This window comes from Neomonachus schauinslandi, chromosome 3 (genome assembly GCF_002201575.2).
Source record: "Neomonachus schauinslandi chromosome 3, ASM220157v2, whole genome shotgun sequence".
In the NCBI taxonomy this organism is placed as follows: domain Eukaryota; kingdom Metazoa; phylum Chordata; class Mammalia; order Carnivora; family Phocidae; genus Neomonachus; species Neomonachus schauinslandi.
The window spans coordinates 92609685-92637461 of NC_058405.1; the positions used below are offsets into that span (position 1 = coordinate 92609685).

Consider the following 27777-nt stretch of genomic DNA (forward strand, 5'->3'; position numbering starts at 1 on the left):
GGCTTGTTTTCCATGTGTAGGCTGGGCTAGCACGGGACAATCACCATTCTCAGAACCCACAGATGCTGTCAGGTCCACAATCTGAATGCCTCTGACCACATCTACTTTCCAGCAGCTGCCTAGCCCCTTTGTTGACAAACTCGGTGCTTTTCAGCTTCATTATCAAGACTTCTATCTGGTGCCACTTCCCACTGAAGGTATGCTGTATGCCAGGCCCTTCCTGCTGTTCCGGTTTCTCCCGTTCCAGCACAGGGCACACCTGTGAGGCTACCTGTGTGGTGCAGGCATCTGAGCCAGGGAGATGAGCGTGTGAATGCTGGCTCTTATTTGCCAGCCGAGTGGCCTTGGGCAAGTCACCGCAAATCTGATTCCTCCCTGTACTGTGGGCTGAACGAGGTCTAAGACCAGGGCAGAGGCTTTGGAGGGAATGGACTGAGGCTGTATGTTGGGGGAGGGCGGGGGGCGCGGGTGTGCTTCCAAACCTGGCAGAGTCTCAGAATCACCTGAGATGCTTAAAAAAGTATGGCTTAAAAAAAAAAAAGAAAAAGAAAAAAGTATGGCTGTCTGGCCTCGAGGAGCTTCTCCCTTGACCCCTTTCAGCCTCAGCATCCTCACCTGCACAATGGGAAAACCACGACCTTCCTCGCAAGACTGTGGGAGTGAGTTGGGTAGAGCACCTGGCAAGGAGGGCCTGTCGGCTGTCTTTTTCTTTCTTACTTTTCGACAACCTATAACCCCCAGGGTCAAGCTCCAGCCTTTCTTCTCTGTAACCTTAACCCCTGGCCTCCCGGGTCCCGATCTCCCTTCTTCCTGCTGAACACCCACTTCCCCACTCAGTTTTGCCTGCCCAGCTGCCCATGGGCCTGGAACTCTGGGAATACCCCGTGGCAGATGCACAGTTCATTCCTGACTGGGGCTTCTAGCCTTGCTCCTTTGCTCTGGAACCATGGACGGGAGGGACTTCAGACAAACCTCAAATACTTGTCAACCCTGCTTTACTTGGAGCTTGAGGCCAGCAATGTCTCCAGCAGAGGGTTGGCAGTCCCTGAGGCCTGAGGTCTCAGCCAGCCCACCTGGTCAGTGTGGCTGGAAGGGGGAGGAAGAAGGAGTAGGAAAGGCTATTTCTGTAACCCTTTCCCTCCCCACCAGAGGTGTGTCACCTGCCTCGCACCCCACCAGAGTAGAGGAGGGTGAGCTCAAACACTTCCAGATGAAATCTTTAGAAAAAGGGTGTGAGGAGGAGCGATCGGAATGGAGTAAACTATTTCAAGAACCCAGATTACTGAAGACTTAAAGTAACAAATGTGCTTTTAATAGATCTACGGATAAAAACTACTCAGCGCAGGTCAGTAACCATGGCAGGCCCTACTCTGTTGGAGCCATGCCCTGTGCGGTCTTCAGGACCTAGGCTAACAGGCTATTTGCATTATTTCATGTCATCCACAGTATTAGAAAAGAAAGGCATTAGATCGGTTTAGATGAAATGCAGTGTTGGCAGCCAAATCCAGTCTGTTATATTCCATATTTTTTCTTTAGTTCTTCTACTTTGTTGATGTAAGCTTTCATGGCGTCTTCCTTGGAAGTCCCTGGAAGGAATCAACAGGATTATTTGTCAGAGAGGCAGCACGGTAGAAAAGCAGCAGACTTAAAAGCCCTATACAGTCCCAGTTTCATGCTCGGAGGCTCAGTTTCTCCCCTGTGAAGTGGGGTTTCTCTTACCTGCACCTCACAGACGTCCAGGATTCCACCTGAAATACTTAAGGAGCTGGGCCTGCAGCTGATGCTCCCGAAAGCACTGAACCCCTAATGTGCGTGCAGCTGTCCTGAGGCCCGTCATTGGCCTGCTGGCCACATGAGTCTCCCACTGTTGTGAGTGAGTGGTCAACCTGAGCCTCAGGGGCAAGGCTGGATGCTCCAGACAGGTCGGAAAGCCTAACATGGGGAGTCGCAGTGACTTTCCTGGCCCTGTTGACTCTGACTCTCATGGTTGGCTCTGACCTATCTGTTGGGCTCTTCTCTGCTGGAGAAAGCTGGCAGTGAGAAAGCAAAGCCAGGCACCCTCTTCTCCCCAGAGAGGAGCCGTGGGAAAAGTTTCGAGAACTGTGAGCAAAGGCAGCTAGCTCGTGGAGGTGAATGAGGCACATCTCTGCCCTCGTGCCGCAGTCCAAAGGACACGGACAGTGAGCCCCGGTTTCCTGGACTCTGCGGTGAGGGAGAGACGCTGGGAATCGGAGCGCTTTCTGAAACACTGCAGAGCGCCTGGACACCGGTATGCGAATGGCCAGTGACGATGGGCAGTCAGACGCGCATTCCTGTTCCAGTTACTTGCAAATCCTAGGAGTGTATTGATTGTATCCTGGCCCTTTTTGAATCCGAGGGCTTTTCATTTGCAGGAAGACAGAGGGCTTATTCAGAAGCTAGCTAGCGAGAACACAAAAGCTGGTAGGCAGCTTCAGTGCCAACTGGCAGGTCTTGCTGCCGCAGGCGACACGTGATGAAGTTGGAGCTGGGGTACTTCTTGGCTACTGCTGTTTAGCGTGTAGTAGCTCCGTTCATGGGGAGTACTCACTCCCTTCCTTTATGTGCCTTTCTGGCTGGAAGGGAGCTGGGGAGGGCTGCTTGGGCTAGGGGATCACTGCCCGGCCTTGCAAGGAAGAGGAAGGTGCAGGCAGGAAACCACTCCTCCTTTTTTTTAAGATTTTATTTCTTTATTTGACAGAGAGAGACACAGTGAGACAGGGAACACAAGCAGGGGGAGCGGCAGAGGGAGAAGGAGAAGCGGAGCAGGGAGCCCAATGCAGGACTCGATCCCAGGACCCTGGGATCATGACCTGAGCCAAAGGCAGACGCTTAATGACTGAGCCACCCAGGCGACCCGCAACCACTCCTTCTTGTGAATACATATAAAGCCCAGGCCAACTATTTCACACACCCCCCCTCCCCCACCGCCCGCCACAGTCTGTTTTTCAGTAACCTGTTCCCCAGCCCCTCCTCTACCGACAATACCACTGCTCAGAGACAGTGCTCTTGGAGAAGGCATACATGGTATTAGGAGAAAAAGTAGGTGGCCCAGTTTTTTTCCACTTTGGCCAGGCCAGGCTGGTTTCTGGCATGTGTTCCATTCACTCTGTTTACTCTCCTTACCCCTTACACTCCATAATGAAGAGTATGGGCTTCACAGACTAGGGAAACTGATTACGAACAATTACCTTTCAGATGATTCCAGGCATCCCACTTGGCCTTGCCTTTGAGATCCAACAGCCCAGGCCGTTCTGAAACAAGGAAAGAAAAAGACATTAGACCTGCTTCAAGTTCTAATGGAGAACATCATCGACTCTCTTGTCCTGAAAGCCATCTTTCATTTCATTGATTTCCTTCCAAGCTCTGTAGAGAGTTAAATGGGTCCAGCACAGTGGGTTCTGCCTTCAGAAACCCAGATGTACAGAAATCCAAACTTAAAATTTAGAGAAAATAGGAAGAAAACTGTTCTCATTACTAGGCAGACTTTGTCTTAGAAGTTAAATTTTAACTCCAAAATTTCTCCTTTTAAAAACCATACTTAAAAAATTTTTTTAAACAAGTACTACATCCATTCATATGGCTTAAAATTGAAATGCTGTCACGGAGAATACTATAAAGTTTCCCTCCCACCCCTGCTCTCAGTCACCCAATTTCTCTCTTTCATGTTATTATTGCTATCAGTTTTCTGGGCTCCTCTTTCTGTGAATAGTCTGTTCATATCCTTGCCCCATTTTTCTACCAAGTTGTTAGTCTAATTCTTGTTAATCTGTGGGCGTTTTGTTTCCAAAGGCAAAGCATTCTTAAAGTTACGCCATGATTTTACACCAGACCTGTCATCAGCTGCACTTGGGAAACACACTGGCTACTTCCCTGCTGACCTATTTTACTGCCACCCTGAGAACAAAGGCAAGAGGAGCAATCCCAGTGCCCATGGCCCAGACCACTGTGCCTGAGAAACCGCAAGTCTCCTCAGATGCTTTCAGAGAAGCATTTCCAGGGATGCTGGAGAGGGCGCCTACCGAGTCATCATCCAGGAAGAGTGAGCACACTCCAAAAGCCCTTTTTGTGATGATGGACATGTACATTTACACTAACTCAGGGCCACTGGCCACTTGTGGCACTTGATATGTGGCTTGTGCCACTGAGGACTGAGCTCTGGATTTTAACTATTTTCAACTTAAAACTGAATGGGGCTAGTAGTGACAATCTATTGGACAATGGAGCCCTAGAATGAGCTGACGCCTCCCCAATGAGGAAGCGACAGATTTCCAAGCCAGTCTACATACTCATGTAAAAGCAAGGCAGAGGCCAGGGTCTGGGAAAATCCTGTTTGGCAGAAAAGCATCTCAGCTCCTCTGGCCAGCCCCGCTTCATCTCTCCTTTCCCTTCCTGGGAGGATATAAAGTTTATAAACCCAGCACAGAACTCATCTTTGCCCCAAGACCTTCTCAGCTAAGCCCTTCCTGGGAACTTTGATTTGGCACTGCTCTGGGCACCATTTCCTGCTTCCCAATGGCTGGCAGCCACCCACCTGCTCCACCGCCCACCCTAAGTGCGGTGGAATTGGCCATGTTTTCCCTCCTGAACAGAGGAGGGGGTGACCTTCTTCTATGCTGCCGTGGCCACTGCACTCCGAGTCCCTGCAGAGACTGCACTGTGCTGTTGCCTCAGTACACACCTGAGTTGCAGGGACTTAGGGGCAGAATGAAAACTGTCCAAAGCAGGAAAGACTGTATTCAGAATATGGTAGTCTAAACTACAACCTCAAAATCTGTACTAAGATTTTTTTCTTTTTTTTTTTTTAAAGATTTTATTTATTTGACAGAGAGAGACACAGCAAGAGAGGGAACACAAGCAGGGGGAGTGGGAGAGGGAGAAGCAGGCTTCCCGCGGAGCAGGGAACCCAATGCGGGGCTTGATCCCAGGACCCTGGGATCATGACCTGAGCCGAAGGCAGACGCTTAACGACTGCGCCACCCAGGCGCCCCAAGATTTTTTTCAATAGGGAAGAAACGGTCAGCAGGAACCACTGTCAGCAAAAATGCTTCTGACCGGCCTCAGGAAGCCGGCTTCTCTGCTCCGGCTATCAGGCTTGGCCTGGCTGCTGAGTGCTCTGACTTTGATTCTGCCTGTCTGCGGTGGAAGTAGTAGGATTCAACAAAGCTACTACTGAGCTCAGAGCTTGGACTAAGTCTCTTCCAGGCTGGGGTCTCTACTTCCTCACAAGTAGATGGAAAATGCTGGTGATAACCAGTGAAGTCCTTCCAAAAACTAGGATTTGAATTCTGCTACCCAAGCCACCAAGAACAGTACAGGGTCCATGAGCCCCATTCAGGAGCATGATCTTGGCACAGGGGTGGGGCGGGGGGGACGCCATGAGCCATTACCATGTTCCACCTGAAGAGTAGGGCTTTGGGTGGTTTTGAGTGTGCAGTTCCCATAGATTAAGAGTTCCAGCACCCGTCAAGGCTGCTGAGTCTGCCTTGATGAGTAGGGGGCCTTCCCAAGCTCATCTCAGCATACCTGTGTTTATTTTTTTAATTAAAGATTTTATTTATTTATTTGACAGCTAGAGAGAGCCAGAGAACACAAGCGAGGGTAATGTCAGAGGGAGAGGGAGAAGCAGGCTCACCGATGAGCAGGGAGCCTGACACGGGACTTGATCCCAGGACCCTGGGATCATGACCTGAGCTCAAGGCAGATGCTTAACCAACTGAGCCACCCAGGCACCCCATACCTGTGTTTATGTCACCCACAGTTGCTTGTTTGTAGTGGCTGTAGATGAACAACATCTCATCATCTGCTGGTTTGGTCTTGAGGTGCTTAACATCCTCAGCAGCTTTGTCAAACTCAGCCTAAACATGAGGGAGAGAAAAGGCCTAAACAGAGCGCAGTAATGGGGAGAGACAGGGTGGAAAGGCAGCACTCCTGCGATGCCTGTGAGGAAAAGCAGTGTGTGTTCCCCAACAGGGCAGCCAGAAAGATTCAGCAAAACAAGGAGGGGAAGCACAGGGGTTCACTCGTTCGATGGATAACTATGTACTGGATGCTCTTACCATACCAGGTACCAGGTGCTGGAAACACAATGGTGAAGGAAGCAGGCTAGGAGTGCCTGCAGTAGGCATATACTTCACTGAAAAAGCGTGGTCAACTGCCTGACCACCCCTGGGTCAGGCCGGGGTCTCAGTAAAACCCTGACTTGCGGATAGGGCTAGCACAGCGTGTTTCAAACAGTTGAGAAGGGGACGGGGTTTGAGTACGGAGGTGTCAGCGACCGGAGCCCGTTGGACCCCCGCCCCCTGGGGCTGGGCGTCCAGCGCTGACCTCTATTTCAGTGTTCTGATTGGAGAGAGGTGAGATGAGTCAGAGGTCAGCCCACACAGCTCAGTCTCCGAAAGGCGACTACATTCGAAGGAGGAAAAAGGCTTCTGGGCCACCTCTCCCCAAGCCCTCCCCTTCCCGCACGTTGGACACTAACCTCCAATGTCCCCTGACCTCTAAGTTGTCAGCCGCGGGTTCCTTGCTTCCCCATTCTGCATGGCGTCCCTACTCCTGCCCTGACCTTCCGGATGGGGAACTCGGTCTCTTTGCTCCTTCAATCCACGGAACCCTCTACCTGCCATCTTTCTACCTAGGACCCTCGCCTCCGACCCCTGTTCCTGCTTCATCGCGAAGTCCACCCCATGGGCAACTTTCTAGCGGTTGCGGGTGGGTAGCAGTGTCCAAACCCTGCAAGTTCCGCTCACGAGGCTCCCTGCAAAGAGTCAGAGCTGGGCACGGGTCCAGGAGGCACAGCGGGGCGTGGAAGGGAAAGACCCTGCGGAGTTTTTCCTGGGAGATACACCCCTCCCCCTAGCCTGTAGCCTCGCCGCACCTTCGTTGCCAGGCTAGGCACGCTTTATACCTGAGACATGCTGGCGGGGTTGCGAAGATCCGGAGAACCCGCGGAGACGACGAAGAGCAGGAAACACACGACTCGACTGGCAGCGCCTTTAGAGGTGCAGCCACAGACGACTCCAACCCCGCCAGGCAGGCAAGAGGCAGCCAATCAGAAGCCAGCTCTACGCTAGGGGGGCGTGTCCAGCCGCCGCAGCGCCGCCAAACCCCGCCCGAACCCACGTGGGTTTGCTCGCATGCGCGCAGTGAGGAGCCGAAGGGGACGCCGGGAACAGGTGGGGCCCGCGGAGGTCGGGCGTGCTTGCTGGAGAGGGCTTGCAGGTCCGAGTCGGGGTCAGGGTTCGGCTGCTGTGGGGAGTGGACTGCAGGGGCGGAGGGGAGGGGGCGGTGGCCGAAGAGCAGAGACTTCTTCATTCAGTCTTGTGTCTGGAGTGAGGAGCCCGGAAGATGCGCCTCTGTACAAGTAATCTCTCAGGCCTGGGGAGGACGAGTGGGCTCCGCCCCTCACGGGGGACTAGAGCAGTTTGTTAGGGGCTGAGGGAGTTGAAAGTTTACAGTTTTACATGGAAGGTAGGGTAGGGGAGGGTAACATTTGAGAAAGCCTTTTAGGGAGAGGAAGGAGCATTCCAGGCAGAAAATAAGTGTAAAGGTGTGAGCAAAGAGTGGAGGGAAAGAGTAGAAAGATGAGGCTGGGGAGTTAAAGAGGTGTCAGACTGGCTAGATGATGCAGAGCTTGGCCTTTATAAGAGCTGTAGGAATTTGGGCTTTTATTTTGAGATGGGAAGACAGAGGATTTTAAGCGGAGGATGATGAGACTGAGGGGAGGCACATCTTCGCGAAGTTGTTGTAGAGGCTGATCCTCTCCATGGGAACAGAAAAGAGCAGCACAGGTGGCTGGCAGAATTTGAAGTTGATGAGAATTTTCTGGTGGTTACAAAGCTGGGTGAAGGGAGGGAATTGATGGAAAATTCACTGGAGATCATTTACAAAGATCATTCCTCTCCAATTCCTAATTTGTGTCAAGAGGACTAGACTAGAAATCCTCACACACACACCCCAGCCCCCCCCCATTTACAGCCACAGGTGTTTAGAAAGAAAGGCCAGGTGAAAGCTTTCAGATGTAACTTCTAACTAGTGGTAGGCCAGCCTTTATAAAATGTTTGGGAAGAAGTGGAGATGCAGTAGCAGGGAACAAATCTAGAGGCTTAAGTCTATGAATAATTTTGGTAGAGAAAGCAAAGCCAAACAAATTAACAAAAAGATTGTAGTTAAATTTGGGGAGATTACATTTGAATCTTAAGAAATAGAGGGTCCCTGGGCGCCTGGGTGGCTCAGATGGTTGAGCGTCTGCCTTCCGCTCAGGTAATGATCCCAGGGTCCTGGAATCGAGTTGCACATCGGGCTCCCTGCTCCTTGGTAGCCTGCTTCTCTCTCTCTCTCTGTCTCTCATGAATAAATAAGTAAAATCTTAAAAAAAAAAAAAGAGGGTCCCCCCTACCAAAGTGACAGTTCAGAGCTGTTCCCCCCCCCTGCCCCCGGCACACATGAAGCCTGGATTCATTTTTGTTCCATCATTTAGTGCTTACAGATTCCTTGATGGAAATTCAGATTATTGTCTGTGTGGGTCAGATTTATAGTCAAATGTATCTTAAAGTCATTAGGTTTTAACACTAGGTTATTGTGTTTAGCACAATAGCACAATTAGGTAACTCTGACAATGTAACTTTGTATTCCTCAAAGATTGGTTGATGTGATTGAGTTTTGTCTGGACACTGTGGAAAGCAAGGCTAGTATTTTAACTTGGCAATCACCAGTTTAAGTGAGGTTGATTTGTTGCTTTCTTATTTGGAATATACTCCACTTTCCTAAAAAACAAACAAAAAACCCCAATTTTCCACATGGTGGTTCTGTGCCCAAGTGAGTCCACAAAAGTTGCCTAATGCAAGTGAAGTATATAACTAGTAAGGATTGTGGGACTCAGGGAGCAGGGTGCTAAGGGGTTTTCCTTGCTACAGGGCCCACCCTAGGCCAAGTTTTGAAATAGCTGAAGGCATGCTCTTTGGCCTGTGTCCTTCTTCCTTCCCTCATTCCTCAGGGACCCATTTTGTGTGATTTCCACCTACTGAAATGTTGCCTTAAGTCCTCCATTTACTGTTTCTATTCTAGGCAATTGGAATGGCATTTGTTTTTTAAAATAAAGAGCTAACAAGCCAGCATCTGAGATTTAATTTTTTGAAGTAGATTTTAGAGTAAATTTGGGGATCAACAAATTGTATGAATTTTTAATTCCAGATTTCGATAGCATTGGAAAGGAAATAGTTCTTCATATCCCCAGAAAATGCAGGTTCCTCAGCTGTGTTTATATCCTTGCTAACAACTAGCACACTTCGTAATAATTTTATTTACAATCACTTTTACTTATTCTTCTGTCTGATTTCTCTCCCCTACATAAGCCGGGGAAAATAGGGATCACCTTGTATTGGTCAGTGCTCTATCTCCAAGTGCCAGGAACTTCTTAGGCACTGAGCAAATGGCAGGTGATAAACAGATTCCTTTGCTCTCTATGAAATGTATTCATTTTGATTAGCCATGAACTTGGAAACTAAGTTTTTGGAACTGAATGTGCAACTATATAGGCTATGGTAAAGTAGATGAATTCTGGTGCAAGGACCATGTAATCTCTTTGTATCACTCCTAGCTGGAAACAGAACACAAAACAAATATTAAGGGAAGATGGGGAACCTGATGAGCCACCTAATCAGTCTAATTGACCCTCCCCATTTAGTAGAGAGGCTCTTGTCATTGCTGCAACCTGCCCTCACATGCTTGGGGGTGCCAATTTTGACTATTCACAGGCTACACTTGCTGGGTCTCAGTGTAAAGCCAGACGGGCAAGATACATTAACAGGTGAAAGCGGTTCTTGCTCAGTGGGTGTGAATAGTAGTTTTCTTTTTTCCCTATTTATTTATTTATTTTTTGATGTAGTGTTCCATGATTCATTATTTGCGTATAACACCCAGTGCTCCATTCAATACGTGCCCTCTTTAATACCCATCACCAGGCTAACCATCCCACCACCTCCCCCCAGAACCCTCAGTTTGTTTCTCAGAGTCCATAGTCTCTCATGGTTCATCTCCCCCTCTGATTCCCCCCCCTTCATTTTTCCCTTCCTACTATCTTCTTTTTTTTTTTTTTTAACATACAATGTATTTTTTGTTTCAGAGGTACAGGTCTGTGATTCAACTGTCTTAACATAATTCACAGCGCTCACCATAGCACATACCCTCCCCAATGTCTATCACCCAGTCTCCCCATCCCTCCCAACCCCGACCACTCCAGCAACCCCCAGTTTGTTTCCTGAGATTAAGAATTCCTCATATCAGTGAGATCATATGATACATGTCTTTCTCTGATTGACTTATTTCACTTAGCATAATACCCTCCAGTTCCATCCACGTCTTTGCAAATGGCAATATTTTGGGGTTTTTTTGATGGCTGCATAATATTCTATTGTATATATATACACACCACATCTTCTTTATCCATTCATCTGTTGATGGACATCTTGGCTCTTTCCATAGTTTGGCTATTGTGGACATTGCTGCTATAAACATTGGACTGCATGTACCCCTTCGGATCACTACATTTGTATTTTTGGGGTAAATACCCAGTAATGCAATTGCTGGGTCGTATGGTAGCTCTATTTTCAACTTCTTGAGGAACCTCCATACTGTTTTCCAGAGTTTTTTAATATTAGGTTTCTTTTTTTAAAAAATATTTTATTTATTTATTTGACAAAGACACAGCAAGAGAGGGAACACAAGTAGGGGGAGTGGGAGAGGGAGAAGCAGGCCTCCCCATGGAGCAGGGAGCCCGATCCCAGGACCCTGGGATCATGAGCCGAGCCGAGCCGAAGGCAGACGCCTAATGACTGAGCCACCCAGGCGTCCTAATACTAGGTTTCTTGATTAAACTAAACGTCTAATTTCTAAAAGCAACCTAATCATTAAAAAAAATGGACTACAGTTACAGTAAAGCTTTACTAGAAGGCAGGGGCTAGAGTATTCACAAATGATGAATTATATCCCTTTGGTATTTATTTTCACTTCTTGTAATGTGATTCTTGAGGCATGGCTCAAGCAAAGGTGAGAGATTAGTGTGTTTTAAAGGGAAGGAAGCTCTTGGCAAATGCTTCTGGGATAGTAGGTGGGCAGAGTTGGGGGTGTTTGTGAAGGCGGAGGAGGGTAAGAGCTGAGAATGTAGTCCCCCCCCCCCCCCTTCTTTTCGATTCCTCTGTCTCTTTAACTTTTCTGATGGCATAACTCCTCTTCTAGAGGCTGGGCAGCTGCAAGTCTTAACCATCCCCTCCCGCCTGCCATCCTCTTGTTCCTTTGGGTATTTATATTCAGAGGAATTGCAGCAAGCTGGATGTGAGAGAAGTGTGTGTGTGACCTGTATGTGTACGATTTGCTCCTTTCCTGAGTCCTGTTTCCAGCTAACATGGCGGGGCGGTGGTTTGGGCTGAGGTGAGACTTGGATACCAGGGCTTGGGAGCAGGGGGTTGTGGGGAAGTGTCCTACACTGGCTGGGAGTAAGGAAGAAGACTTTCTTTTTTTTTTTTTTTTTAAATTTTTTTTTTTAAGATTTTATGTATTTGACACAGAGCACAAGCAGGAGGAGCGGCAGGCAGAGGGACAGGGAGAAGCAGGCTTCCTGCTGAGCAAGGAGCCCAATGCTGGGCTCGATCCCAGGACCCTGAGGTCATGACCTGAGCCGAAGATAGATGTTTCCCCGACTGCGCCACCGAGGCGCCCCGAGAGAGGACTTTCTGAAGACTTAACTTAAACATAAGTAAAGATAAACACTGCTGAGACAAAACTCCTGTATCCTGTTTGGAAATACTTATGATTATGGACAGGAGTAATGAAGCACCTTAGGAAGATAGCTTGAGTTCAGTACCGTAGTTCTTATTCAACCTCATTGGAAGTATAAACTCTTCTAAATCTGCTTTCATTTTGCCTGTTTCCCTAGCTCCTAGTTGCACATGACAGACCCTTGGTAAATGCTTTAGAACTAGGTTGTTAGGTGAATTTTCTAGTGAGCTTTTTTATTGCCCATCAACAGGAAATTAGAAATATTAAAATCTGATGATAGGTGTTTTGGCTGATAATACCTTTAGAGACAATGCCATTTTAAAAAACTTTATTTTTGAGATGATGCACTAAAACAAACAAAAACCCTAATTTTTATTTTGAGGCAATTGTAGGTTCACATGGAGTTGTTAAGTAACACGCAGATCCCTTACACCCTTTACACATTTCTCCCAGTGGTAACATCGTGCAAAACTATAATACATACCATAATCAGTACATTAACAATGAAATATTTAAGATACAGAACATTTCCATTATCAAGGAGCCCTTGTGTTATCCTTTGATAAGGAAATCTATGTGATTTAAAAAGTTAGAGCTTTTGCAACTTTATTACTGGTTACATAAATTTGGCCATTATAATGTGCAAGCAATTGGAAAAAATGTCAAGTAAATGCTTGTTTTTATAGCAGTCCTCATTAAAAATATTCATATGATAATGTCTGTAAACAGCATCACTTTGATTAAGTAGATGTAGTGTTGTGATAAATTAATGGGGGAAAAGCTTTTCATTATTGAGTCTGATGTTAGCTGTGGGTTTGTTATATATGGTCTTTATTATGTCTACCCTCTTCACTGAGAGTTTTTGCTATAAGTAGATGTTGAATTTTGTTAAATGCGTTTTCTACATCCATCAAGATGACCATGATTTTATCCTTCAATTTGTTAATTTGGTGTATCACATCGATTGATTTGTGGATGTTAAACTATACTGGCATGCCTGGAATAAATCCCACTTGATTGTGGTGTACGGTCTTTTAATGTATTGTTGAATTGGGTTTGTTAATATTTTGTTTGGGATTTTTGCATATGTATTCATCAGGGATGTTGGCCTGTAATTTTCTTTTTTGGTGGTATCTGTCTGGTTTTGGTATCAGGGTGATGCTGACTTTGTAAAATGATTTTGGAAATATTCCGTCCTTTTCAGTTTTTTAGAATAATTTGAGAAGGATGGGTACTAACTCTTCTTTAAATGTTTGGTAGAATTCATCTCTGAAGCCATCTGTCCCTGGACTTCTGTTTTTTGGGAGTTTTAAAATTACTGGTTCAGTTTCATTACTTGTAATCAGTCTATTCATATTTTATATTGCTTCGTGATTCAGTCTTGGAAGGTTGTGTGTTTCTAGGAATTTATCCATTTCTTCTAGGTTTTCCAGTTCGTTGGCATATAATTGTTCAAAGTACTCTCTTTGATCCTTTGTATTTCTGTGGTGTCAGTTGTAAGTTCTCTTTCATTTCTGAGTTTATTTGGATCCTCTCTTTTTTTTTTTTTTGTTGAGTTGGTCTAGCTAAAAGTTTGATCTTGTTTATCTTTTCAAAGAGTCAGATTTTTTTTTTTAAAGAATTTATTTATTTATTTGACAGAGAGAGACACAGCCTGAGAGGGAACACAAGCAGGGGGAGTGGGAGAGGGAGAAGCAGGCTTCCCGCGGAGCATGGAGCCCGATGTGGGGCTCCATCCCAGGACCCTGGGATCATGACCTGAGCCGAAGGCGGACGCTTAACGACTGAGCCACCCAGGCGCCCAAAGAGCCAGATTTTTAGTTTTGTTGATCTTTTCTATTTTTTTTGTTGCTATTTATTTATTTCTGCTCTGATCCTTATTATGTCCTACTAAATTTGGGCTTTGTTCTTTTTCTCGTTCCTTTAGGTTGAAAGACCGTTTATTTGGGATTTTTCTTGTTTCTTGAGATAGGCCTGCATTGCTATGAAGTTCCCTTTTAGAACTGCCTTTGCTGCATCTCATAGATTTTGGAAGGTTATGTTTCCATTTTCATGTGTTTCAGGTATTTTTTTAAATTTCTTTTTGATTTCTTTATTTGACCCATTGGTTATTTAGTCTCCATGTGTTTGTGTTTTTTCCAGTTTTCTTTTTGTGATTGATTTCTAGTTTCATACTGTCGTGGTCAGAAAAGATTCTTGATATGATTTTAGTCTTCTTGAATTTATGGAGACTTGTTTTTTGGGCCAACATGTGATCGATCCTAGAGAATGTTTCCTATGCACTTGAAGAGAATGTATATTCTGCCTTTGGATGAAATGTTCTATATGTATCTATTTAGTCCATCTGGCCTAATGTGTTGTTTAAGGCCAGTGTTTCCTTATTGGTTTTTTTCCTCTGGATGATATATTCATTAATGTAAGTGGGGTATTAAAGTCTCCTACTATTCGGTATTATTGTCGATTTCTCCCTTTATGTCTGTTAATATTTGCTTTATATATTTAGCGGCTCCTATGTTGGGTGCATAAATACTTATGAGTGTTATATCCTCCTGTTGGATTGACCCCTTCATCATTATGTGTAATATTCCTCTTTGTCTTTTGTTACAGTCTTTGTTTTAAATTCTTTTGTCTGACGTGTATTGCTACTCCAGCTTTCTTTTCATTTCCATTTGCATGGAATATCTTTTTCTATTCCTTCACTTTCATTCTGTGTGTCTTTATTTTTTTTTTTAAAGATTTTATTTTATTTATTCAACAGAGAGAGAGAACGCGAGAGAGGGAACACAAGCAGGGGGAGTGGGAGAGGGAGAAGCAGGCTTCCCGCGGAGCAGGGAGCCCGATGTGGGGCTCCATCCCAGGACCCTGGGATCATGACCTGAGCCTAAGGCAGAGGCTTAATGACTGAGCCACCCAGGCGCCCTTCATTGTGATTTTAATTTGCATTTCCTAATGGCTAATGATGGTGAACATCTTTTCATGTGCTTATTTGCCATCTGTATATCTCTTCTGTGAAATGTCTCTTTGTGTCTTTGTACATGTTTTAATTGTATTTTTTCAATGTTGAGTTTTGAGAGTTCTTTATGTATTCCGGGTACTAGACCTTTGTGGCAAATATTTTCTCACTGTTTTTAGCTTGTCTTTTCATCCTTTCACAGAGTCTTTCATAGAGCATAAGTTTTTAATTTTGACTGAAATCCAGCTTACCCATTTTTTCCTTTTATGGATTGGATTTGGCATCTAATAACTCTTTACCTAGTTCTGTATCCTGAAGATTTTCTCCTATTTTTTAAAAAGTTTTATAGTTTTGCATTTAGTAAATGCAAATAATACAAATAACGTAATTTTTGTATATGGTATAAGATTTGGGTTGAGGTTCCTTATTTTTTTCAAGGTTTTAAGTTCCAATAACACACAGTGTGATATTAGTTTCAGATGTAGAATTTAGTGATTCATCACTTACATACAACACCCAGTGCTCATCACAGCAAGTGCACCCCTTAACTCATCCCCACCCCCCACTTGAGGTTCTTTTCTTTTTTTTTTCCTCCTGATGTCTAATTGCTTTAACACCTTGTTGAAAAAATATCTTTCCCCTATTGAACTGCTTTTTACCTTTATCAGTAATCTGTTGGGCATATTTATGTGGTCTTTTTTTGGGTTTTCTCTCTGTTCTGTTGATATATGCATCTATTCCTCCATTAATACCGCACAGACCTGATTACTATAGCTATGTAATAAATCTTGAAATTGGGTAAACAGATTCCTCCAACTTTATTCCTCTTTTTCAAAATTGTTCTAGCTATTCTAGTTCCTTTATTTTTCCATATAAATTTTGTAATGTCTATGTCTACAAAAAAATCTTTTTGTGATTTTTGATAGGAATTGCATTAAATTTGTATATCAGTGTGGGGAGAATTGATTTATTTACTCTCAGGTCTTCTAATATATGAACTCCATATGTTTTAACTTTTATTTTGATCTTCTTTAATGTATTTGATCATCAATTTGTACTTTTTAGCACATAAGTCCTGTACGTGTTTTGTTAAATTTATGCTTGTTTTTGAGTGATTGCAGATGATATAGTATTTTTAATTGTGTGCATGTGTTCATTGCTAGTATATAGAAATACAATTGGTTTTTATATGTTTGTCTTTCATCTGTTACTTTGCTGAACTCACTTATTCTAAAAGCTTTTTTTCTTGTAGATTCCTTTGCATTTTCTCTATAGATAATCACGTCATCTGCAAATAGGTACAGTTTTATTTCTGATTTATGTGTCTTTTATTTCCTTTTTTGGAAATAAATTCCTTTCCTATTTTCCTTTTCCTTTGTCTTATTGCACTGGCTAGAACTTCCAGGATTGTGTGGAATGAGAGAGGAAAAGAAGTGATGAGAGTAGATATCTTTGTCTTGTTTCTCATCTTAAGGGAAAGGCATTTAGTCTTTCACCATTAAATATTTTGATAGCTGTGGATTTTTTTTGTAGATGTGCTTTATCAAGTTGAGATAGTCCCCCTCTATTCCTATTTTTCTGGGAGTTCTTATCATAACTGGATGTAGAAATTTGTCATATGCTTTTTTTTTGCCTTGATTGATGTGATTATGTGATTTTTCTTCTTTGGCCTTCTAATATGGCAGATTACATTGATTACTTTTCAATTATTGAACTAGCTTTGCTTCCTTGGAAGAAACCCCACTTGGTCATGACTTATAATTCTTTGTATATATTGCTGAATTCTGTTTGCTAATATTTTAAGGGTATTTATATCTGTATTCATAAGGCATATAGGTCTGTAGTCTAGAAGGGTTCTGTCACCCATAACAAGCCTGGCTGGTGAGTGATCCTGACCCGAATGCCCTGCACTGCAAGGTGGTGGTACTGATCACTGTAGCTAAAACAGGAGACAGATTTCATACCACCTTTTCTAATTGGAGGTCTCATTGTAGGGAAAACTACCCATAGGGTACACTTGAAGTAATGAGCCAGTTAATCTTTCTAGAAGCTCCCCCTGAGTAATTAAGATTAGTTTTGGAGTGATTGCCACTGTTGGTCTGCTTGTTGGTATTAAGAGCTTGCTCATGATGTTTTTAAAAACATCTGCAAGACTAAGATGCAAGTAACAGTGTTTTAGGGAGGGAGGCAAGTTAATACTGACTTCCACGGAAAAAAAAAAAAATCACAGGCCTGGGGGTGCACATGGTGTCCTTGGAAAGAAATTGCTTTACAGTGTATGACTGGGACCCATGTGGCTCAGAGGGCACAAGGCGTCAAGGCCTCCAGTATAACCTTTGGCCAGCTGGTAGGCATTAGGGTTCTTACTTGAGTACACATCATTGCATTTGGAACTTATTTTTGGAGGGACTGCCTGAGGGCAGTCAGTCTGGTCTGTCTTGTTTGTGCCACTAGCTGAGTGACATTTGTTTGTCCCATAGCGTGGCTGTGGGAAGGGGGTGGCGTGCGGCAGTGAAGAAGACACCTGGAAATGTTGACAGGTGTTTTGCATGGGAGGCATAGGAGCTGGGATATGTGTTTCTGATAGACAGTTCTGGTAATGGTGATCCTATTGTGGTCAGAGCCATCTTTCAGGACTTGGCAGATTCAGGTGTCAGTAAATTGGAGGTGCTTAGAATAGTTTGGGGGCAATTCAGCAGGGTGTTTTGCTTCATGAGGACTTTTGTAGGGGCAGGTAGTTTTCAAGACAGAAGATCTCTAATGAGCGATCCTTCCCACCCACATCTCCTGGGGTATAAGTTGTTCTCTGTGTAGATGCCTTAGATGCTGAGGTTATTTCCTTCCCTCCACCTCTACAAAAATCTGTGTGTCTCATTCCGCTAGCTATAACTTTACCTTTCTTCTAATTAGCTCCTATTCCCTGAAGATATTTTTTTTTAAAGATTTTATTTTTAAGTAATCTCTATACCCAACATGGGGCTCGAACTCACGACCCCAAGATCAGGAGTCACACATTCCACTGACTGAGCCAGCCAGGCACCACTCCCCACTGCCAGCCCCCAAAGGGAATTTTTGTAAAACTCATAGAGGTCCCCCTTATAAAACTCATTATGTCCCCCACTTTGGCCTGCAGTGTATTTGAGTGGTCATTATGCTTGTGATCTAGGACCTGGTCAGTTCAACAAGAGAATCCAGAATTCAAATTCCCTAAGCCCCTTTTGGCTTCTTGTCACATGGAGGGTGTAGCAATTGGGCTGGCAGGGGGGTTTCTGTAGGGGAAAGAAAGAAGCATTATACAAAGGAATGGCCAGGGTGGAATCCCAGGATTTCACATTGGTCTGTATAAGCGCCCCTCCCCTGCCTCAATTTTGTGTGTTCGGATCGTTACCTGGGAAATGGCTGCGAGAGGCCAGTCCTTTTCTGGGGGTGGCCACATTCAGTGCATAGACTGCTGCCCCATGTTATGTGCTCCCGGAGGTTGGGCAGGTCGGCTGAGAAATCTTTTCAAGTTGATTTTTCAGGAGGCTTTTTCAATGCGTCATGATGCCAGATGGCTGTGGATGGTGGAGGAGTGGAAAGTCTATGGAATACCTCGACTTTTAGCCCATTGTTCCTTAGTGTTGATGATAAAAGATGAACCATGGTCAGACTGCAAATAGGATGGAAAACCAAACACACGGCGCAGGTTCATTTCAAGGGTCACGGTGGCGTGACCAGAGTCAGGTGATTTGCAACATTAATACTGAAACCTGGAAAAAAACTGCCATCGGGAGTGTGGAGTCCTGAGAGGAGGTCAAAGGTCAAATGTCATCCATCTGCTGGGAGCAGGGGTGAGGGTTGGGCAGCAGTGTGTGCCATGTGGCCTCCCTCACTGCAGGACCAACGCATCAGCTTCTGGCTGGAGTCACAAGCCTGGCGGTGGCCCTCCTCAGAGGTGGAGTTCTTGTTGTTGTGCCCGTGCATGAGGATGGACCCAGGTGGCAGTGGTGGCGGTCTGGATGGTGCGGGCTCCAGCAGGAGCTGGAGGCCAGGGGGTCTCATCGGAGAACAGGGCATCTAGATGAGTTGCCCCGGTGGTTCAGTCAGCAGCTGAGAATTGTCACAGTTCACAGTGGATAGTTTTCCAAGAGGCAGATCAAACCACTAGGCCTTTGGTGACAGCTCAGATGTCAGTAAAAATATAAGCTCCATCTGTGGGAACATTAGCCAGGGCTATGGGAATGGCCTTGAAGTTCTGCCACTGAGCAGAGTGACCGTGTCCATTTTGGGTTCTTCACAGGGAGGGAGCCTGGGGAGCTTGTGGTGGTGTAGCTCTTCCCGATGGGGGAAGAATCCCCTCTGGCACTACATACAGGGAAGTGTAAGTAAATGTAACGTACCATTCATACATTCACATGTAAAAACAACAGTACTTTGAATTGGCCTGAAGGGCCCCCATCCACTGGGTCGTGTTAGTCTCTTTCCCACCGTGAATCCTGTCCAAACCCCATTGGCTGAATCTGAGTACTTCCTCCCAGCACAGATCCAGGTAGGATGGTACCTGGGTGTTTGTATCCACAGAGCCATGGAAGTTTGAGTCCCGGGCGCCTGGGTGGCTCAGTCGTTTAGCGTCTGCCTTCGGCTCAGGTCATGATGCCAGGGTCCTGCGATCGAGCCCCGCATCGGGCTCCCTGCTCACTGGGGAGCCTGCTTCTCCCTCTCCCACTCCGCCTGCTTGTGTTCCCTCTCTAATGTCTCTCTCTAAATAAAATCTTTAAAAAAAAAAAAGAAAAGAAAAGAAAGTTTGAGTCCTCCCCTCCCTGAAGTTCCCCGTACTTGGATACATAAAGCCTTCAGTCTCTCTTAGGGACAGGGAGAGCCCAGCCTACCTATAATCCTCCTCCTCCTTAAAGCAGATGTCAGGGTAGAGGGTGAGGGGAGGAATTGGGGGTGCACAGCAGGAGAGCAGCTCTATGCCAGTCAGTAAGGCATGCTTTTAGTTCCAAGTGGCCTGGCTCAACTTAATGAACTTTTCAGTCACCCAAAGCTCTAGATCCTCATTGCTGACATCATTTGTTTCGGCTTTGCGGACTCCTTCACTGTTGCTGCAGCCACATTGCCTCTCATCAGAGGGGTGGGTGATGTGCAGCATTGCTAGGGAGAGTGACTGACCGAGGGACAGCCAAAGCATCACTGGACAGCTCCTTGCAGTCCTCCCCTTTGCTGCTCATCCTCTAGAAGTTAATTAACCCTTTCTCCTCCACACCCACTGCTTGGACAAGAGCATTTGCTGCCAGATCCCAGGGGATCTTCTTATATCCCCTAAGCCCACGAGACCTTTGCCTGATCCAAAAAGCCCTGTCTGTGGCAGCATCCATTCTTGTCAGCAACAGCTGCCAAGAACTGTGAAGAAGCTGAGATTTTGTCCTACTTGAAAGCCAGCAGTCAGCCTGTGACAGTTTGCCAGACACTGGCAAAAGACACGGCACTCTGGGGTCAGAGACAGAGGACTCTATATAGCACAGGCAGAAGCATGAATTGCATGTTTGTGTCAGTGCTTCTTGCCCCACAGATCCCCTGGGGGGAGTGGGAAGGGCCCAGAAGGATGCTGTCCACGCAGTGGGTTTGAGTCACGCTGGAGAGCCCTGAGTTCAGGTAATCCTAATCTTTTATAAAGTGCTGCGAACAAACCTGCCCAACCTCAGCCCAGAGGGAGACACTACTTTTTTTTTTTTTTTTTAAAGATTTTATTTATTTATTTGACAGAGAGACACAGTGAAAGAGGGAACACAAGCAGGGGAAGTGAGAGAGGGAGAAGCAGGCTTCCCGCGGAGCAGGGAGCCCGATGCGGGGCCCGATCCCAGGACCCCAGGATCACGACCTGAGCCGAAGGCAGACACTTAACGACTGAGCCACCCAGGCGCCCCGGAGACACTACTTTTATTATACTGGACAGCAAGCAAACCTGTCTTCTCTGGAGAGAGAGGACATTTCTAGGCTGTTTGCTAGACACACACCTGGGCATAGAGCGTTCAGAACTGGAGCAGACAGTTCCTAATAAGAGATGCAAACGTGTGAGAGATCTGTGGAGACTTGCCTCCCAACACACGGTACAAGGATTAACATTCTCACTGATGATTGTGAATCAAGAAAAATAGAACTTGTATTCCATATGTTGTGTTTCAGAAGGAAAGTGTGTGAAGTATTCTTTCCAAAGAGTTAGGTATCTAACCCCTTTGGAAAACTCAACTGTCCAGAATAGTCAGTTCTCTGAGTATCTTGCCTTGCTTTGAGCAGAGAACACAAATTGTGATTTTGTGTATTTGCCCTAATTTGAGAGTCACAAAGGCAGGTCTGTGGAATTATAGGTGTTGATTTTTCAGGGGGTAATATACTCAGAGTGAACAGCATTCAACAGTTTGTTGACTAGAATTGCTTATGACCCTTCCGCAGGAAAGGGCAGCTGCTAATGGCATTATGCAGTGAAGTACTTACAACACTGAGAAGCGTTTGCTAGCCATCAGATTTAGCTAATATTCTAATATTTATTTTGTACACACTGCTATGTGAACACCTAAGGAGGAAGACTATTTTTCTTGACCTACCTAAAAAAAAAAAAAAAAAAGGTTGAGGTTAAAGACTTTAAAATCATAAGTTAATACATTGAAAATGACTTTCTCAAATGTTTATTTAATCCTCACATGGTCTTAGTCTATAAATTTATACTTAATTTCATATTTTAAAAATTATGCTTTTAGCTTTGCACAGTGGCAGTATTGTAGCCAATGAGGTTTATCTGAGGCGCGATTATTGCTAATTAAAAATTATGCTTTTGAAAAAATTTAAAGCCAATTCCTGTTCATTTTTCCCCATTTGTATTATAATGACCAGCTTTTACTATTTCATTGTCACCGAGATCTATTTTTATTTTTTTAATTTTTTTTAAAGATTTTATTTATTTGAGACAGAGCACGAAACGGGGGTAGGGTCAGAGTGAGAAGCAGACTCCCCACTGAGCAGGTAGCCTGATGTGGGACTCTATACTGGGACTCTGGGATCATGCCCTGAGCAGTTGCTTAACCGAATGAACCACCCAGGAGCCCCTGAGATCTATTTTTGGAATAAAGTTTTGTTCTCCCTCTAAGAGTTAAAAAACATAAAAAATGCTTTTGAAACAGGCCAGAAGAGATTAAATTAACATTTCACTTTTATTATTTTTATTTTTATTTTTTTAAAGATTTTATTTATTTATTAGAGAGAGAGACAGCGAGAGCAGGAACACAAGCAGGGAGAGTGGGAGAGGGAGAAACAGGCTTCCCGCTGAGCAGGGAGCCCAATGTGGGACTTGATCCCAGGACCCTGGGATCATGACCTGAGCCGAAGGCGGACGCTTAACGACTGAGCCACCCAGGCGCCCAACATTTCACTTTTAGTCATAATCTTCAATGTGATGTGATTTAATTTACGAACTTCATAAATGATTCTTGTGAACTTTAGAAATATAAAGTTATTGGCCAAGGTTGAGTTCTCTTTAAAAGGCGAACATTTATCATTCACCTATTTAGCAGGTGCTCAGTATTTTTAAGAGTAATAAAAATAATGTTTTTTTTCCCTCTCCTCCCCAGGTCTTAAACAACTTTTTTTTTTTTTGGTGAAATGACCTATTTAGATGATAATTTAGCAATACATATGATTATTTTACTCCACAATCAGTAAGGTACAATTTTAGAATCATTTGCATTTCAGTGATTGTCATCTTAGCAGAATTCCTTCTTTATCCTACTTTTATACCTGATCATCTGTGCCACTTTAGTTTCCTCACATAAAGGAACAATAAACTGTCTTTCTTATCCTCTTTTTATTGATTTGTTTCAAAAAGAAGGTGAATTAACTTTTTGCCCTGTAATATTAGTTCCTAACTCTAGAGGAAAACTAGGCATTTAGTGCAATATACATATATATTCTTTGGTTAGAACAGTAATTTTTTGAAAGTTGTACCTTTTCTTTGTGGGCAACACAAGCTTTTTAAAAAAAATTTTACTTTTAAGTAATATCTACATCCAACATGGAACTTGAACTTACAACCCAGAGATCAAGAGTCGCAGGCTCTACTGACTGAGCCAGCCAAGGCCCCATATGGGTAAGACGAACTTTGAAGCAAACTTGTTATATGGCAATTTTGGCTCTATAATATTTACATTTAGGAAGTAGATATAAGTTTACAAAGATTTTTAGTTTTTCCAAAATGATTCACCCTAGGGGTCTGTTAAAATTCAAGTCCTATCCACCACTTCTCAGAAACCTGCGGGTTGCAGGAAGGAAGGTCACCCAGTACCCTCTTCTGTCTGGTGGTTATAGAATCCTCCTCCATCTTAACTGCTCAAATGTTGAGTGTTTTCGTACTGTCACAGCTTCTAATACTTAACTCATTTTGGATTCCATTCTCTTACAAAAAGGTCAAGAGCATGCTTTCTTCAAATGCTTCAAAGGCGCATGTCCTTTTTTTTTGGGTAATAAAGTCAGTCTTCCTTATTTGCATATTCTTTGTGAATTTGCCTACTCACTAACATTTATTTGTAACCCTGTATGCAAGACTCAGAGTACTTTTTTGGTTGAAATGTGCAGAACACTGAAAAATTTGAGTTAACCAATATTCACATTCCCAGCTGAGGTCAAACCAGGGGACCTTCTTGTTTCAGCTCTCATATTGTAAACAAGTGTCCGGTTTGCGCTCTGTTTAGTGCCATGCTTTTCACATTTTTGTGCTTTTTGTTGGCGATCTCACTATTTAAAATGGCCCCCACCTGGAGTGCTGAAGTGTCCAGGAAGGCTGTGATGTGCCTGAAGGAAAAAAATACATGCCTTAGATAAACTTTTTTCCAGACCTGAGTTATAGTGCTGTTGGCTGTGTGTTGAATGTTAGTAAGAAATCAGCAATATAAAATAAGGCATCTTTAAACATAAACACACATAAAACAAGGTACATATTGGTCAGTTGATGAAAATGTTGCGACCAGATGCACCAGTGACTGGTGAGAACCTAACCCTATATTTCCCTAGGAGCAGCAGTTCAGTGTTCACTAATTCAGTGTTTGCGACCACTTGATAGACCTTATCCACTGCGAATAACCAGCATTGGCTGCAGTTAGTTGTTTCATTGATCTCATTTGGGCTGATAGAGATCCGCCTAACATCAACAACTAAGTGTTCTGTGAGTATGCATATTTTGTACTTGTCGTCATGGTAGGCTCTGAGCCTTTACATACTGTGCTCAGTTTTTTCACCTCAGGAGCCTGTGCCAACTGGTTGACAGTCCCTCCGCTCAGAATTTTGCAATGAGGAGAGGGGCCAGCTTGGAATGAGAATAGCTGGGTGTTTAGGGAAGCTAGCATGCAGCTTGGCTTGGCTTTCCCTGACCCTTCCATGCTGAATTTCCATCTTCGCCGTTCATGCTGCTGGAGCCTGGGCCATAAAAAAACAGCTGCGACCTGTCCTGTAAGGACCAGGGAATTCTAATCCAGGAGGGGAGGCTGCTGGGCTGCATCCATTCTTGGCTCTAATGAGACCCCCGTTACCTGTCAGGGACGTGGGAGCTCTCTGTGAGGAGGTTCCTACACAGATTTTATGTTTCTTTTGTTTTTTCTTTGTTTTCAAGAGTTGAGTTTGCTTTGGATATGGTGGCTTCTTCATTATCCCAAACCAGCTGGGTAAGTATCAGCCAGAACAGGTTTTTTTTAGGCAGGGAGGTTTAAAGACCTTCCTAACCCCTAGGCACTGTCACTTTTTCTCTCTCTCTCTTTTTTTTTTTAACACCCCTCACCCCTCAGTACTGTTTCTTTTCAAATCCCCATACTACATCATTTAAAATGTACACATATCCTATATCAAACCTAACATTATTATGAATAGGGTTGAGTTGCTGTTGAAATGTTATATGGTGCAGGTATTTGATTAAATGTTACTTCTGATTTTTAAAAGTTTTCATATTCTGGAGCAATAGGGCTTTTCTTTAAGGTCTCAAATATTTTCTTCCTTTTTTTTTTTTTTTAAAATTTTTTTTTTTTTTTGGGAAGAGGGGGAAAATTTTCATGAGCGCACAAGTGGGGGGGGTGGGGGGTGGGGCGGGGTGATGGGGCAGAGGGAGAAGCAGACTCCCCGCGGAGCGGGGAACCCGGTGTGGGACTCGATCCCAGGACTCTGGGATCATGACCTGAGCCGAAGGCAGACGCTTAACCTTCTGAGCCACCCAGGCTCCCTAAGGTCTCAAATATTTTTATGGGAAGTGGAAAAGCTCATAGACCCCGAGGTACTATGACTGCAGTGCAGGAAAGGATTCAGGTTTTCCTCAGCCCCTTAGCTGCACTCGGTTCTGCTGACGTTGTTGGGGTTCTGGTGTGCCTCAGGCCACACATGTTGCTGTAGCCAAAATAAGCCGTATAGCATTCTTTCCCTCAAGGGGCTGATAAGCCAGACCCCTTCAACAGCTGTCTTCCCTGTGACATGACCAAGTGCTGTGGACAGCCAGAGGGTCTGGTAGCTGAGCCCAGGGCAGAGGAGTTGCTGATGGCAAGGGTGTCCTGGAGCAGGTGGTCCCGACTGAGTTTTGAAGGCTGCCCGCGTGGTGAGGCAAAGAGGTGCGGGACAGAGGGAGCGTGGGGAAAGCCGGGGGCGGAAGGTATGGCCGATGCTTGGAAACTGTGGTATGTGTGGGAGACTGTGGGCTGTCTTGGCTGCTGGAGTGCTATATGGAAGGTGGATCGTGGTGGTGATGGGTAGCATCAGAGTGGAGGGAGGGGCTGGGTACCGAGGGCCTCTGTGCCATCTCAGACATGATTAGACTTGTCCTGGGTGTGTGACCTACTTCTGGAACCTCTGACTGTTGCATGCATTTGAGATTTATTGGTATCCCTTAACTGCATGTCCGTTGCATAACTAAGTTCCTCACCCTCTCTATCCTTGACAGTATTGATACATCAATTCTGTTTTGTTTACTCTTGTCCTGTTACCTCTTAAAAGGAAATGGCTTTGTTTTAAAAATAACTTTTTGTCCATGCAAAACACACCAGAGAAGCACAAATGTTAAGTATACAGTGAAACAGCTTAACTTAAAAACACATAACCGTTGTTAAAACATCAAGCAATATTAAAAATATATAAAACAGAGAAGTCTCTTATATTTCTACCGTTCAGAGATAGCCACTGTCAACATTTTGGTAAATGGCACTCTGGATGTCTCCGTGTGCTTATGGAGATACTACATGCCTGTGGTTTTCTAGTTTGTTTTTTAGTTCACTGGTCTGTCATAGCCATCTTCCAAAATGGTATCCATGGATCCCCTGTAGTGGCTGCAGGGGATTTTATCTTATGGTAACTGTGTGACAGAGTTTACCTAAGCAGTTCTTCGTTGATGGGCATCTAGATGGATTCTAATTTTTTGTTAACTCCTAGAAGGACTTCAATGAAAAACAAGTTCTTTGAATGTACATCTTTGTGTATTTTTCTTAAAATGTTTCTATTGTGAGAAATTTTAAACATATAAAAAATAGAATAGTATGATGAGGTCCCGTATATACCCAGCTTGAGCAGTTAACAATGTTCTGCCATTTTTTCTTTTAATCTATGCTCTCATACTGGTTTTTCCTCTGCCAGGGTGTTTGAAAGCAGATTATTCATACCATTTCACCTATATATACCTTACTCTTTTAAGATAAGAACTCAAAAATATAATAATATCAAATAAAGAAAATTAATATTCTTTTTTTTTTTTTAAAGATTTTATTTATTTATCTGAGACAGAGAGAATGAGAGAGACAGCACATGAGAGGGGGGAGGGTCAGAGGGAGAAGCAGGCTCCCTGCCGAGCAGGGAGCCCAATGCGGGACTCGATCCAGGGACTCCAGGATCATGACCTGAGCCGAAGGCAGTCGCTTAACCAACTGAGCCACCCAGGCGCCCCAAGAGAATTAATATTCTTAATATCGTCATATTCTATTTTTTATATGTTTAAAATTTCTCACATTAAAAACATTTATGCAAATCAGAATCCATTTAAAATGTTGCATTGGTTGATCTCTTTAAGTCTCTTATAATTTATAATCTTCATCCCCTTCTTTATTTCTTGTGTTATTTATTGAAGAAACCAAGTCAGGGATGCCTGGTGGCTCAGTCAGTTAAGCGTCTGCCTTCAGCTCAGGTCATGATCCCAGGGTCCTGCGATCGAGCCCTGCATCGAGCCCCGCATCAGGCTCCCTGCTCGGCGGGGAGTCAGCTTCTCTCTCTGCCTGCTGCTCCCCCTGCTCGTGCTCGTGCTCTCTCTCTGTCTCTCTCTGACAAAGAAAATAAAATAAAGCAAAAAAGAAACCGAGTCGTTTATTGAGCAGAATTTTCTAGTCTGAACTTGGATGCTGACCTCCTCTTTTTTTTAAAGATTTTATTTATTTATTTGACAGAGCACAAATAGGCAGAGTGGGAGGCAGAGGGAGAGGGAGAAGCAGACTCCCCACTGAGCAGGGAGCCCGACATAGGGCTCGATCCCAGGACTCTGAGATCCTGACCTGAGCCGAAGGCAGCTGCTTAACTGACTGAGCCACCCCTAAAGATAGCCAATTACCTTTACCCATGTTTCTACTAAGGTATTGGTCTTTTCTTATATATTTCTGTTGTTATACCTATCAGCCTTTTTCTGGATGGTTGCTGATTTTTATTCACTTAGGAAGGTCTTTCTTACCGTAAGATTATAAAAATATGTGCCCATTTTTCTGGTGCCTCTCTATGATTTTACAGTTAAGTATGAATATTTGTTCCATGTATGATTTATTTTTGTATAAGGGATACAGTAAGGATCTAGCATTACTTTTCTCTGAATGTCTGACCAGTTTTTCCCAGTGCCATTTATTAAATAATCTTTTCCCCACTAATGTCAAACACCACTTTTTTTTTTTAGATCTTATTTATTTTTTTGAGAGAGAGACAAAGATAGAGCAGAAGTGGGGAGGAGAGGGAGAAGCAGGCTCCCCGCAGAACAAGGAGCCTGATGTGGGAGTCGATCCCAG

General features: G+C 44.3%; 2 protein-coding genes and 1 pseudogene across 8 annotated transcripts in view; 2 read left to right on the forward strand and 1 right to left on the reverse strand.

Annotated features, from left to right (window-relative positions):
- Positions 1-1290: 1290 nt before the first annotated feature.
- Positions 1291-7100, reverse strand: DBI (diazepam binding inhibitor, acyl-CoA binding protein). Of its 2 annotated transcripts, none has more exons than XM_021695894.1 (4): positions 6926-7100; positions 5759-5876; positions 3210-3272; positions 1291-1586 (listed from the first exon to the last, which is right to left on the reverse strand). In XM_021695894.1, exons 1-4 carry the CDS (start codon positions 6932-6934, stop codon positions 1513-1515), a joined length of 264 nt encoding a protein of 87 aa, XP_021551569.1. In that variant the 5' UTR covers positions 6935-7100; the 3' UTR covers positions 1291-1512. The 2 variants fall into 2 exon arrangements, with proteins under 2 accessions (XP_021551569.1, XP_044769525.1); XM_044913590.1 differs by lacking the exon at positions 6926-7100 and adding an exon at positions 6078-6291.
- Positions 7101-7107: 7 nt separating this feature from the next.
- The window catches only part of C3H2orf76 (chromosome 3 C2orf76 homolog), a 59973-nt gene continuing 39303 nt past the window's right edge, over positions 7108-27777 (forward strand). Inside the window, exon 1 of one of the 6 annotated variants that reach the window (XM_021695888.2) lies at positions 7108-7193. In XM_021695888.2, coding sequence (XP_021551563.1) covers positions 7155-7193 — 39 coding nt within the window. In that variant the 5' untranslated portion in view covers positions 7108-7154. The other 5 variants (XM_021695885.1, XM_021695889.1, XM_021695890.1 and 2 more) reach the window with 5 other exon arrangements.
- On the forward strand, positions 21482-21609 carry LOC123324361 (annotated as a pseudogene).

Excerpts from the sequence above, each read along its gene's own strand:
- DBI (XM_044913590.1), bottom strand. The coding sequence starts at position 6,146 with ATGCCTACTGCAGGCACTCCTAGCCTGCTTCCTTCACCATTGTGTTTC. Across the intron at positions 3,273-5,758 it reads TGTGGGTGACATAAACACAG|AACGGCCTGGGCTGTTGGAT; the intron begins GTATGGGGTGCC and ends TCCTTGTTTCAG. Across the intron at positions 1,587-3,209 it reads TGCCTGGAATCATCTGAAAG|GGACTTCCAAGGAAGACGCC; the intron begins GTAATTGTTCGT and ends GATTCCTTCCAG.